The following is a 14,069-nucleotide window of genomic DNA, read 5'->3' as shown; positions in this document are numbered from 1 at the left end:
TCAGAAAAGTAGGGCTTACCAGCCAAATCTCACCCATTTTTTTGTCCATGTAAATAAAGTTTTATTAGCACACAATCACAGCAATTCATTTATGTATCAGGATACAGTGAATAGTTCCAACAGAAATGGTCTGTCCTACAAGCCTAAATATATATTACCTGGTGTGTTTTTTTTTTTTAACCAAAAAAGCTTACCAATTTCCATTTCAGAAGATATAAAGTATTTATTTAATGTCATTTGCTAAGCACACACTATTACTATAACTACATTACATTAATGGACAACTGAATGAATAACAGAATATCTTTATTAAGTTTCTACTCAGTGTAAGCAGGAAGCACAGTGTGTGTGGAACATGACGTGTATTCTCAGATCAATTTATAACTCTATAGTATTTTCACACCTTCCAACAAAGCTGTATTTACTCTTCATCACATACCTTCACTGGAATTTTCTTGTCAAAATCAGGGAAGTGAATTATTTTATTGAGTTTGGACACATATAGTATCATTATGGTAGCTGCCATCTAAAAAAAAAAAGGTAGAAGGTAGAAACTTCAGTAAAATATCTGAAAGGACTATTTTAGGTACAAAGACATCATCAGAAGAAAACACATTCATCAAAAAGAAAATATTATTCAGAAAAATCCATACTCTAGGTTCCAAATAATAACTATTTCTTAGAATATTAAAATTGTTTTTCTTGCCAATGTATGAATTCCATCAGAACTATAGGCAAAAAGTACAAGATCAAATAGACTTACACACATACATATGATATCAAGGGGCTCAAGGAACAGTGACAGAGAGGAATAAAGAAATGGTGTCCCCAAAACTGGTCAGAGTGACCACGGTCATGAGGCCACTCCTTGATGCTGGACCATAATTCCTGTGTCCCAAGCATATGGTCACCTTCCCACATAAAGTGAATCTGTGGGTAGGGCAAAGGGGGAAATCTCCACACATAAACACACTTTCTGTTAAGTCCAATATTCCTATAATACAGAAGACAAATTAGGAGAAAAAACTATTTTAAAAGAGATTTATTGTTCTCTTCAATCTAGCCAGTACTATGAAAATGTCTCATTCAAACCCTATTAATCTGGAGTCCATCAAGTATATTAGAAATACTCCAGATTATTATTATGAAAGAAAAAATTTTAATATCTTCCTATGCAAATTTTAGAACTTACTCAATTTTCTCCATTTTATGATCAAGAATTTAAGAATTCCTTCAACATGATCATCATCCTAAACCTTGAGCCTAATGAGCTTACAAATGTAATACTTATGATAAATATAACATGAGCCCATCTTGAATTATAATTACAGTTTATATTTATGACTTACTTTATAATTCTTACAGAAATATATTAACACTTACTTAAAATATTCTATAACTCAGGCTTTTTAAATTAGGTCTACTGCTCTCTTCCCCACAAATTGCATATCAGAAAGGCTTTACCTTGAGTACAAGCCAGTGAATTTATTTGCCTTGGGGATTACTAGGGGTACATTATTACATATTCACTGATCTTTTAAAGTACTTTTTTCTATATGTTTCACATTGAAAGAGTAAGATAATATATTTTTGACCTCAAGGAACTATTTTCATTTCTTAATATTTTTTCTCCCTAAAACATTGTCACAAAGAATACCTTATCAAAAACATTTAACCAGAATAATGCTTAATCATATAAATGACATCCTTTCCAAGATTCGCAATTAAAAATTTAGCTAACAGATACAATTTTAATAATTTTACATTTTTCTCCCTATAAATTAAAGCAAATCCAAACCAAAAAAAAAAAAAAAATACCTTGGGTGCCTGTTACCACTTGCCTATTAGAAATCACCAGCATATGATCAAGAGAGTAAACAAGTCACAAATTAATATTAATGGGAAACTTCAGAAGTAGCCAAATGGGGATAGTCTGAAAGCTTATCCAACCTTGTCTTTATACTCGAGAACAAAAAAATCACAAACCGCAAGAAGCAGAATGCAAATATGTTTCGTTTGGCCCATAGAGAGTTTTGTAAAAATTGGAATGTGTGGCCAGCATTTACAAATTTGATGTAAAAATTCAAAAGCCTTGCTTCTCCTGAAACACCTCCAGAGTTTTGATAATAAGGACATAGTGAATGGGATTGCATCTCCCCAGCCCTTTCTCTCTGGGTACAGTGGCCCGTCCCACCCCAGTCTCCAACCCATTCATTTGTCATCCACCAGGTCTTGTAGGTGGCTGGCTTCTCCTTCTCCTGGCTCCTTGCTTTACAGCAATTAAATTCAATTAAGGAAGTTGAAACAAGTAGTTCATTTTTTTCCCTCCAAATACAACTGTTCCTAAATTATAGAAAGACATAAAATGTATATCATTATTTCATGCTATTTAACCACAAGTATCCTGATCCTCTGGCCCTCTGCCAGCTGAATAAATTTGTAAACCACAGTCTTAAACAAAAGCACTTAAAATTTCATCATGTATAATGACAACTAAGCAGTTAATCTTTCTTTTTCACTTACCTGTCCAATTCCAAGAAAAATTGGTGATGGGAATCTACAAAAAAACACAGAATAACAAATAACTTTAGCAACTGATAAAAATTTGCAGTCTTTAATACATAATGGCAGGAGTTATTTAAAAAGATATTACTTTTTTTTTCATTCTTAGACAATTAAAACTTAACATAAAATTCATTGACTTTTCATTTGTTCTTTTTTTTAAAACTGATTGTTGCTAAACTTGGTGATTTTCTATTGTCCCTTGCCTGTCATGTCCCTTGCCTGTTGTCAACAGACAACATGACTATGTATGTAGAAAGCCAAAATAATCTGGGGATAAATTATTAGAATTAATAAATAACTTTAGCAAAGTCATGGGCTACAAGATGAAAATATGAAAAAATCATTTATATATCTATATGCCAATAAGAAACAAGTGAAAATTTTAAAAAGATCATTTTATAATAGCATTAAAAACACATCAAATAATCTTAACTGTTCATTTTATGATATTAAGGAATTATTTTTGCTTTTTTGGGTATGAAAAATATTAGGGTGGTATTTTTTTAAAACAAAAGAGCCCTTCTTATCTCTTAGAAATACATACTGAGGGACACCTGGATGGCTCAGTCAATTAAGCATCCAACTCTTGATTTCGACTCAGATCATGATCTCAGGGTGGTGAGATCGAGCCCCATGTCAGGCTCCATGCTCAGAGCGGAGTCTGCTTGAGATTCTTTCCCCTCCCACGCCCTTCCCCTCCCCTTGCTCACACAAGCTGTCTCTCTCTAAAATAAATAAATAAATAAATAAATAAATAAATAAATAAATAAATAAAATCTTTTGAAAAAAGAAATACATACTGAAATGCATGTGATGATATATTTTTAATCTGCTTCAAAATCATCTGGGGGGAAATGGTAGGACTGAATGGAGGGGGGAATACAAATGCAGTAAGGTTGTTGAAACTGGGTGAGGGCTCTATGATAATTCATCATTATACAGACATATCTCATTTCATTGTGCTTCACTTTATCATGCTTTGCAGATACCACACTTCACCATACAAAGTGAAGGTTGGTGGTAACCCTACTTGAGCAAGTCTATTGCCACCATTTTTCCAATGGCATTTGCTCACTTCATATCTGTGTCACATTTTGATAATGCTCCTAATATTTCAGACTTTTTCATTATTATTATTATACTTGTGATGATCTGTGACCAGTGATTATGACCCGCTGAAAACTCAGATGATGATTAGCATTATTTCAGCAGTAAAGTATTTTTTAATTAATATATACATTATTTTTAAGACATAATGCAATTCCACACTTAATAGACTATAGTATAGTGTAAACCTAACTTTTATATGAACTGGGAAACCAAAAAACTCAGTTGACTCACTTTATTGCAATACTTACTTTTTTGTGGTGGTTTAGAACCAAGTCCATAAGACCTCAGAGGTATGCCTATACTATTTTTTAAAAATCATATACCAGGATGCCTGGGTGGCTCAGCAGTTAAGTGCCTGCCTTTGGCTCAGGGTATGATCCTGGAGTCCCAGGATTGAGTCCCACATCAGGCTCCCTGTATGGGGCCTGCTTCTCCCTCTACCTGTGTCTCTGCCTCTCTCTCTCTGTGTCTCTCATGAATAAATAAATAAAAACATTTTTTAAAAAATCATATACCTAGTTGGGGCGCTTGAGTTAACTCAGTTGGTTAAGTGTCTGACTTCCGCACAGATCATGACCCCAGGACCCTGGGATCGAGTCAGGCATCGGGATCCTTGCTCAGTGGGGAGTCTGCTTGTCCCTGTCCCTCTTTCTCTCCCTCTGCACCTTCTCCTACTCAGGCTCATTCTCTCTCTCTCAAATAAATAAAAACTTTAAAAAGTAATAGTATACTCTGGAACAAATCTAATAAAAGACTAAAGATCACAATAAATGCATTTATTATATTTGCTGAGAGAAAAAAATCTTTCAAGGCCTGAGATAGAAGAGAAGCTATTTTATTTATTTTATTTTATTTTTTTATGTTTTAGAGAAGCTATTTTAGATTCCCAAGTCAGCATAGCTATACATAAACTTTGTTTATACCAAAAGCCCGATTTATGGTCCATCAAGCATATATTGTACACCTGTTTTACAAATGAGTGGCCTAAAGGAAAACCATGTTGTCCTTAAGATAGCAATCAATGCTACTCCCTGCATTCCTTGACGTTAAAACTTGCGGTTCTTGCATATATGTTAATATATAATCTTTTGAGCTTTTACAAGATGTAAAAACAATATGTAACCCTATAAAAACTGTTCATTCTCTGGAGCTCTTTCTTCCCTGTGAAGAGCATGTTTCCCAGGCAGCTGTCCTAACTTGGGCTCGAATAAAACTCTCTTACTCTTAGAGATTCTGAAGATTGTTCATTTTGCATCGACATAATGGATGAGACAGAGATGAGGACAGATACACACAGATATGACAAAGATGACAGTGCAGAGCTGTGAGGGAAAAATGACCTTTCCACAAATGGCATCAGGTAGTTTAGATACTTTTAACAAGGCAGCACACACACCCTGTTCACTGTCCAAACCTCCACTGGCTGCCAGTCATTCTCTCAGGCTACTACAATAGAGGGAAATAACACACACACACACACACACACACACTCAGCCCTCAATCTGTATATTACCTTTTCAGATAGGGCAAGATGAGAATAAAGAACTGACTTACCTTATCAAAGAAAACAGAATGAATGTCTGGACAGCACCACCAGGAGAATTAAATTAACTGCAAGGGATGTGTGCCAGTTGTGCCACCCAGACAGCCCTCTGGACTGAGCAGTCCTTCTCCAGTTGTCCAAGAACATCCTCAACTGAAGAAAGCTGCCTTGCCAATCACAAACATCCTCCCTGTGAGCATCCTGCATCCAATCTCTGCTCTAAGCAAAGGTGTAAAAGGCCAGGGCCCCCACCCCAGTTCAGGAGAAGTCTGTTGAGCCATCCCAGCTCCAGAGCCCCTGGGATCAGGCTTTGTTGTGCTTGCAGAACAGCCAAGTCCTGCTGCCCTCACTCCACCACAGGAGTGATCCTAAGAGCTCTCCCCCATACCCTTCCCCCGCATCTCACAGTCAGCTTCCCAGAGAATATAACCTTCCACATCAAAGGAGGCCACGAGACAGCAACATAAACAAACAGTAAAACAACAACAACAAAAGGCTTACAGAAGACAAAGAGATTGAGTCAGAGGAAAATACAATACAGGGAGAGAAGGAACTCAATAAACAGAGAAAATGATTCAAAGATAAAAAGCAAATTTGTTGACACAAGGAAAACAGACTGAATCTTCTGATCTAAAACCACATTGTTAAAGAATGTTCAATGTAAGTAATGTTCGCTGTAAGTAAAGCAGCAGCCATGAAATCCATAAGAAAACTACAGACAATGGTTCCACCAATCAGGAGTCAAATCAAAATAATGAATTTGGGAATGGAGACATTGTGGTAAAATGGCTGTTGCTGATGACTGTATCCATTTAAATACAGAACAGATGCAAACAGCTGTAGGATTATAATTACACAATAGGACATTACATTATAAAACAGGATATGGAGGTAGGGAGGGTTAGGAAGAAACTCGCAAACATCTTCATCCTTCAGAGCAGAGAGGTCTTCCATTGACACGTGTTTATAATTGAAATGTGTTTACAAAATAAACATGACAAGATCAATTTCTTCTTCAAAAAAAAATTTTATTTATTTATTTATTTAAGAGAGAGAGAGCCCGAGGTGGGGGGGGGGGGCAGAGGGGAAGGGACAAGCAGAAGCCCTGGTGAGCGGGGAGCCTGACGTGGGGCTCCATTCCAGGACCCTGGGATCATGACTTGCGCTGGAGGCAGACACTTAACCCACTGAGCCACCCAGGTGCCCCAAGAGATCAACTTCTTAATGTTTTTCATGACCTCTTCATTTTAGAGGGGTCTTTTAAGAAATACAAACATTTGTAGTAAAGAAATCTGTATTTGAAAATCAGTTTTACCTTGCAATCCCCACCTAAAATAAGCCTTCAAATGTAGCCAGCATGACAAATAGTGGGACAGCCCCAGATATGATAGAATATGAATTCACAGGGTCAGCTATAAAGCAACCCTGCCAAAAAAGTTTAATCTGGATGTAATCAAGCTCTTAGATCTAAATTTCAGTTGGGAAATAAGGTAAGCAAGACTTCAAAAACATAACTCAGACAATCCATAATATGGGACATTTTATAAAATACCTGGTCCAGGCTTTTCAAAAAGTCAGTATCATGGGAAAGAACTGGGATGAGGCGCTTTTCTAGATTAAAATAAAGTATAAAGACATAACTCTGTGCATTTCATGAAGCCTGACTGGATCTTGATTTAAATATTTAAAACAACCATAAGGGATGCCTGGGTGGCTCAGCAGTTAAGAATCTGCCTTCGCCTCAGGGAGTGATCCTGGGGTCCTGGGATCAAGTCCCACATGGGACATCCTGCATGGAGCCTGCTTCTCCCTCTGCCTGTGTCCCTGCCTCTCTCTCTCTCTCTCTCTCTCTCTCTCTGTCTCTCATGAATAAATAAATAAAATCTTTAAAAATAAATAAATAAAACAACCATAAAAATATCTTGGGACGAATGGGAAGATTACATATTTGGTATTATATTATTTTAGGAAATCATTAAAGTTTGTTAAAAGCAAAAATGATACGATGCAGGAGACTATCTATATTTCAGGAGAGACATGCTAAAGAATCTTAGAGTGCAATATCATGATGTTTGTAACTTACTTTCAGCAGTTGGAGGGGGAAGCAAATATAACAAAATGTTCATTATTTCATCTCAGTGATATGTATATGGTTGTTCATTGTACTCTGCTTTCCATTTTTCTGTATGCTTGAAACTTTTCATAATAAAAAGTCCTGGAGGGGCATATAGATGATCCTTAAAAAATAATTAAATAAAAGCCCCTCTTTCCTTTTTTTTTTTTTTTTTTTTTTGGTGATCTATATTTAGCTTTATTTTTTTTTGTTTTTTAATTTATTTTTTATTGGTGTTCAATTTACTAACATACAGAATAACCCCCAGTGCCCGTCACCCATTCACTCCCACCCCCCATCCTTCTCCCCTTCCACCACCCCTAGTTCATTTCCCAGAGTTAGCAGTCTTTACGTTCTGTCTCCCTTTCTGATATTTCCCACACATTTCTTCTCCCTTCCCTTATATTCCCTTTCACTATTATTTATATTCCCCAAATGAATGAGAACATATAATGTTTGTCCTTCTCCGACTGACTTACTTCACTCAGCATAATACCCTCCAGTTCCATCCACGTTGAAGCAAATGGTGGGTATTTGTCATTTCTAATAGCTGAGTAATATTCCATTGTATACATAAACCACATCTTCTTTATCCATTCATCTTTCGTTGGACACCGAGGCTCCTTCCACAGTTTGGCTATCGTGGCCATTGCTGCTATAAACATCGGGGTGCAGGTGTCCCAAAGCCCCTCTTTCCAATGTCCACAATAGCCAAAATATGGAAAGAGCTCAGATGTCCACTGACAGATGAATAGATAAAGAAGATGTGGGAGATACATATATGAATATTTCTTAGCCACCAAAAAGGATGAAACCTTGCCATTTGCAATACAATGGCTGGAACTAAATAAGTCAGTCAGAGAAAGACAAATACACATATGATCCCACTCATATGTCGAATTTAAGAAACAAAACAGATGAACATAGGGGAAGGAAAAAAAATAAAATAAGATGAAAATTGAGAGAGAGGCAAACCATAAGAAATGCTGAACTCTAGGAAACAAACTGCGATTGCTGGAGGAGGGGAGGGAGATGGGGTAACTGGGTGATGGGCATTAAGGAGGGCACCTGATGTAATCAGCACTAGGTTTTATATGCAACTGATAAATTACTAAATGCTCTCTCTAAAACTAATTTTTAAAAGTGTCCCCTCTTTCCAAATACTTACTGGATTAAAGAAAACAATTTATAAATAAAAGAGTAAATAACTGGTATCTATAATATGGACTCTCTTTAAAAAAGTAATTTAGGGACACCTGGTAGCTCAGTTGGTTAAGCATCTGACTCTTGATTTCATCTCAGGTCATGATCTCAGGTCTGTGACATCGAGCCCCACTTCAGCCTCCACCCACAGGGGGGAGTTATGCTTGAGATTCTCTCCCTCTGCCCCTCCCCCTGCTCATTCTGTCTCTCTAAAATAAATAAATAAATCTTTTTTAAAAAGTAATCTATACATCTTCATAATATTTTATTTTATTTTTAAAAGATTTTATTCAGGGAGCCTGCAGGGAGCCTGATGCCGGCGGGACTCGATCCCCAGGACCCCGGGATAACGACCTGAGCCAAAGGCAGATGCTCAACCACTGAGCCACCCAGGCATCACCATAGTATTTTTTTTTTAATTTTACCTTAATATTTTGTTTGAATTCTTTGTAATGATCATGCCAGAATGACTTTTCTTGAAAAAAAAAAAAAATAGAGAGGCGCCTGGCTGGCTCTGTCAGGAGATGACATGAATCTTGATCTTGGGGTCATGAGTTCAAGCCCCACATTGGGAAGAGAGCTTAGTTTAAAACAATTTTTATTTTTTCATTTTTATTTTTAATTTTTTAAAAGATTTTATTCATTTATTCATGAGAGCCACAGAGACAGAGAGGCAGAGACAAAGGCAGAGGGAGAAGCAGGCTCCATGCAGGGAGCCCAGTGTGGGACTCAATCCCCGGATTCCAGGATCAAGCCCTGGGTGGAAGGGAGGCACTCGACCACTGAGCCACCCAGGCATCCCCAATTTTTTTTAAGTAGATATTTCAAGACATCTATTCTAGGTAGTGGGAATATAAATAATTATTTTTGCCTTCCTTATACATTTCTGTATTTACATAATCTCCAATTTTTTAAAGAATTCTTGTAGGAGTGAACGTGAAGAAATGAAGATAACTTTTGAAGTCAGTCTCTAAAGAAACAAATGAGGGTCCATATGGGTTCAAGCAGGGGTTATTTCAGCTTGAGAAATCTGAATATGTCTTCAAGGGCCAGAGGCTACTAAAGTGGAGAGAAGAGAAGACAGAAGGAGCTGGGGGACAGACCTGCAGGAGGAGAGGGCCGGCCTTCCCCGGGGACAGAAGCTCCCTATGTGTTCACAGCAGCCTCACCCACTGGCTTCCACTTTGCCAACAGTACCTGGGAGGGGAGTGGAGGTTGGGGGTGAGGGAAGGTTCTGGGAGGAGAAAGCGTCAAGGAGTCACTGTGGAGCTGAACACAGCAAGCCTCCGGCCCGGCCGAAATCAGTGGGGAGCACGGAAGCCAGCAGAGCTCCAGGATGTCATCTTAAGCTGAAGCCGGGCAGCCCCAGGTGCCCGTGGTCCCCTCCAGCCTGTGCTGTGCAGGCTGGAGGACGGAGCAAGTGGTGGGGAGGCCGCGGCGGCCCGGAGCCCCGCGGTGGGCCTGGGTGGGACCCGCAAGGCTGGCTGCGCAGACCGGGGCGGCTCAGGCCGAATGACCCGGGGTGGCTGTGGGCAGCGAGGCCGCAGCGACTGCTAGGGTCCCTCGGTGGATCCAAGGTCACCGCCAGTCCAGGTGGAGAGGAAGACCAGGGCCCATCGTCACCTGAGTGTCGGGAGCTCAGGAGACACCACAGAAGAGGTGAGTGTGAGCCGTGGGGAGGCACGAGGACCCAACCCCATCCTGGGCAGCCCCGGGTGACAAGGCCTAGCCGCATCCAGGGGCTGGGAGGGGTGCCTTCCGGAGGGGGCAGGTTTCTATCAGAGTAGGAGAAAACTACAAGCTGTCTCTGTCTTTAATATGGATTTCCAGCTTCCACCATTGGAGACGATTCAACAGCTTTTATAAAACCTCCCCGAGTAATTCACACTCCCAGGCAGGGTTGGATGGTTTCCAACCATGTGGTAAGTGATCCCCAAAGTCCTGGGATGCAGAAAGAAGTAGAGAGCAAATACTTGCTAAACTGAATACAACTAAGCTCCATATTTTTATTAAGCACCATCAGTAAATTCTTGCGTGTCACAGAGAACAGTATATCACAGTGGCAACCAGGCCACTCACAACCCTCATGAGCCTGATTCCAAATGAACCACACAAGTCTAGCGTAACAAATAATGAAGACCACCCATCAGTCTTGTCCCCAGAAAGAAACAATCTGTTCAAAATGGAAGAGAAAAAACATCCCTTGAGGTACATTCCTATGACCCTGTGGATTAGGTAATTACTGAAATGTTCTTCCTTCTATTCTATCTTCAAACAGCTAATGCTTGGATCAGATTTCTATGGTTTATTGTTGTAACCAAATCAGCCCAACCTTCCCCTCAAAAATGTGTTCCTAAGGCACACATTGATAGGAGAGAATGAACAGTGTTATTTGAACAGCGTTCTCTAATTGCTTGTTATATTACAGAAATGTGAAATGTTTACTTCTAAGGATAAAAGAGTTTTGTCTTGCAGAGACAAAAATGCCATTTCTTCATTCAATCACAGAACTCAAAATTTTAAAGGTGGAAAGACTAGAACATGAGATGTTTCATATAATAATAATTCTTCCCAGTTGGTTGCTGCCCTTCATCTTCGAAGCACTTAACCAGTGCTTACTGGTCCCTGCTTCCAACAAGATGACACATGTTTTGGGAGGCAGTGACTGACATGGCCAGAGAGCACACAGCCCACTCAAGTGCAGAAAAGAGAGACTGACCTTCAAACTTCATCCAACATAACTGCCAATCACTTCCAAACAAGCCTCTTGATACCATTCTCTTGTTTTGTTTTTTTTTTTATCATAGATGTTTTATATTTTCTTTTTCTTTCATTAGCTTGCATAGTAAGTGTTAAATGATACAGGCTTAGGTATACATTCATTCTAATTTCTTTCAGACAGTGTTTGTGTTTTCCTTGGACACCAGCAAACATGCTTGCGACGCACTGGTAGAGATCTTGTAGGTCTATGGGATTGCCAAAAAATATCCTAACTCTCTCTTTTCCTGCCTATGTGCTGCTACCCTTCACCCCAGTCCAGGCCATCTCTTAGAATTATCTAGAATACAGCAATCACTTCCTACCTCCTCTCCCGGATTCCAATGCCATCAGTACTCCAACCACCTGCCAGCCAATGAAATCTTTTTAATCACGTAAGTTGTCATGTCACTCATCATACTGAAACCTTCCAAGGGACTGCCAAATGCATTTAGACTAAAATTAAAACTATTTATCATGGTTTCCCTGCTTCCACCCTGGCCCCCAACATCTGCCTTCAGCACAGCAGCCAGAGTGATTTAGTTCATGTTACTCTGCTCAACACCTTCTAGTGGCTCCCATCTCCCTCAAAGCTCCCACGGGGCTTCATAGGCTCTGTAGGATCTAGCAATCCATTACCCTGGGACCTCACCTAATAACATTCCCACCCAAACACTCTTATCTTTCATGTCTGCAATGTTTTTTCCTGTTTCCCTCACCTCACTCATCTCTTGGCTCAAATGCCACCTCCTCAGTGAGGCTTCCCTGATCACACTGAGATGGCAGACTCTGCTAAACTCCCCTTCCTGCCTTATTTTTTTTACTCCTGACCACACAACTACATCTGACATAATATAAATCCTATCAGCTTATTTACTGATTCACTAGAAAGTTCCATGTAAGCTCTAGGAGGATGGATGCTTGCTCCATAACATTTGGGATTTTGATCTGCTTTATTCACTCCTATATCCCAAGTGCCTAGAACAATGCCCGGCACTTAACAGGTGCTTAAAAAATATTGAATGAATGAAAGACCTGATCCTGCCTTCCCTGCCTCCCTCCTCATCATCTCTCCTACCTTCTTCTTCATTTGCTCATTCAGTTCCTCCAGCAGACCAAACTCCTGTCCATTTTGTCACCTTCCCTTCAGTTTGGAATGCTCCTGTGCCAACCACTCCACCCCAGTCACTCTCATAACATACCTGAAATCACCCTGCTTCTTTATGAACCCACTTCTTTTCTGTATGGAATCTCCAGAGCAGGGGCTCTGTGTTGATCACAGCTGCTTCCCTGGTGCCTGTCATGGGCTTGGCTCATAGTAGGCACTCAGTAAGCACCTGTTGGAGGTGTAACCAGCCACGCTCATGTGGGTCTCAACTTTCTCAAGTATAAAATAAGAAAGCTAAAGATATTCTCTGAGGTCTCTTTAGGCTCTTTATACAATTATGATTTCACATTCTTGTAGCACTAGTATAGTTTACAAAGAGTCCTCACTTATGTCAGCTCCTGCAAAGCTCTGGGAGGTAATGAACAGGGTTGTAATTATCCAGCTTTTGTATCTGAGGAAACTGCTGACTATAGGTGTAGCCCAAGACGCACAGCTATTAGGTAGTACAGCCGGATCTAAATCCACTATGCTTTCAGTGCTGCTACATGGATAGCAGAATTAAACAGGAATTTCTAGTCCTTCTAAATAAGCTCAAAGAACCACAAATCTGGCTTACTGTACGCTAATCCAAACAAGTACATCATGTGCACTTCTAATTGTTTTTTTCCCCAGTTTTCCACGAACACACTGGTAATTTGAAAATAAACGATCAAACAATGCACATAAATTTATCCGCTTAGGACTCATCAGATTGTTGAAAGTCTAGGTCTGTGCAAAGAACTATTCGCCTTTAGAGTTCGCATCAAGATGACTTGTTTGAGCTCCCCGTGCATCTGAAAGCCTCAGGGTGCAGGGCTACCAGCTACGCGGTGGTAAGCGGTGCAGAGGCGTGTCCACATTTGCTGGTCGTAAAATGACTCTGTCAGGTTGTGGTCCGGTTTTCAGCAGCGGGGGCAGGTCGGGGCTCCAGCCTCGGCGGAAACGTGCTCAGCGCACGGAGCACACGGCCAGCACGCCAGCTCCGCAGTCCCGGGCCCCCCGCCCCCCCACCCGGGACCCCGCGCGGCCCCCTGCGCCCCGCTCACCCGTAGGCGGTCAGCAGCGCCTTGTTGACCAGCACGATGAGGAAGGAGCAGGCCCCGTAGAAGAGCGCCGACAGCAGCCTGGCCACCCGGGAGGGCAGCCGCGCGGAGGCCGGGTCGGGGTCGGGGTCGGGGTCGGGGTCGGGGCCCGGGCCCGGGTCCGCGCCCTCAGCCCGGCGGCCGGTCGTCATGTCCTGCGGTCGCAGCCCGCCGCCGCCGCCGCCGCCGCGCCCAGGCCGCCCCCGCCGCCCCGCCCCGCCCCAGTTCCGTCCCCGCCCGCCGCCGGCCCGAGGGAGGGCGTCCGAGACAGGAAGGGCTGCGGCCGCCCCGAGGGCGCGACCCGCAGGGCCCCCGCCCGCAGAGCCGCCCGCAGAGCCCCCGGGGCTCAGCGCCCCCGCTCCCGGACCCGCCGCAGAAACCTGGCTTCCTGCTCCCCCTTCAGTCTGAGCGCCCGGTTTGCCTTTCTCCAGTAGTGTCTGACGTGTGAGGACGGCCATGCAGTGGTTTTAGGAGCGCACCGCTGGTTCCGAGACGCGTGCGCCCGGCACTACCCACATCCCCGGTTCCCTCGCCGCCGTCAGCGCCTCC

General features: G+C 41.6%; 1 protein-coding gene across 2 annotated transcripts in view; it reads right to left on the bottom strand.

Moving 5' to 3' along the window:
* The window catches only part of SLC35D2 (solute carrier family 35 member D2), a 48,541-nt gene extending 34,817 nt beyond the window's left edge, over positions 1-13,724 (bottom strand). The window contains exons 1-3 of one of the 2 annotated variants that reach the window (XM_049115751.1): positions 13,485-13,724; positions 2,524-2,557; positions 440-526 (exon numbers count right to left, since the gene is read on the bottom strand). In XM_049115751.1, the coding sequence (XP_048971708.1) occupies positions 440-526; positions 2,524-2,557; positions 13,485-13,672 (309 nt within the window). In that variant the 5' untranslated portion in view covers positions 13,673-13,724. The remainder of the gene's footprint in view (positions 1-439; positions 527-2,523; positions 2,558-13,484) is intronic. The other variant, XM_025423092.3, reaches the window with a different exon arrangement.
* Positions 13,725-14,069: the final 345 nt, after the last annotated feature.

This window comes from Canis lupus, chromosome 1, assembly GCF_003254725.2.
Source record: "Canis lupus dingo isolate Sandy chromosome 1, ASM325472v2, whole genome shotgun sequence".
NCBI lineage: Eukaryota > Metazoa > Chordata > Mammalia > Carnivora > Canidae > Canis > Canis lupus.
The sequence above is the reverse complement of the archived record's forward strand: the minus strand, read 5'-3'. Positions and strand labels throughout refer to the sequence as shown.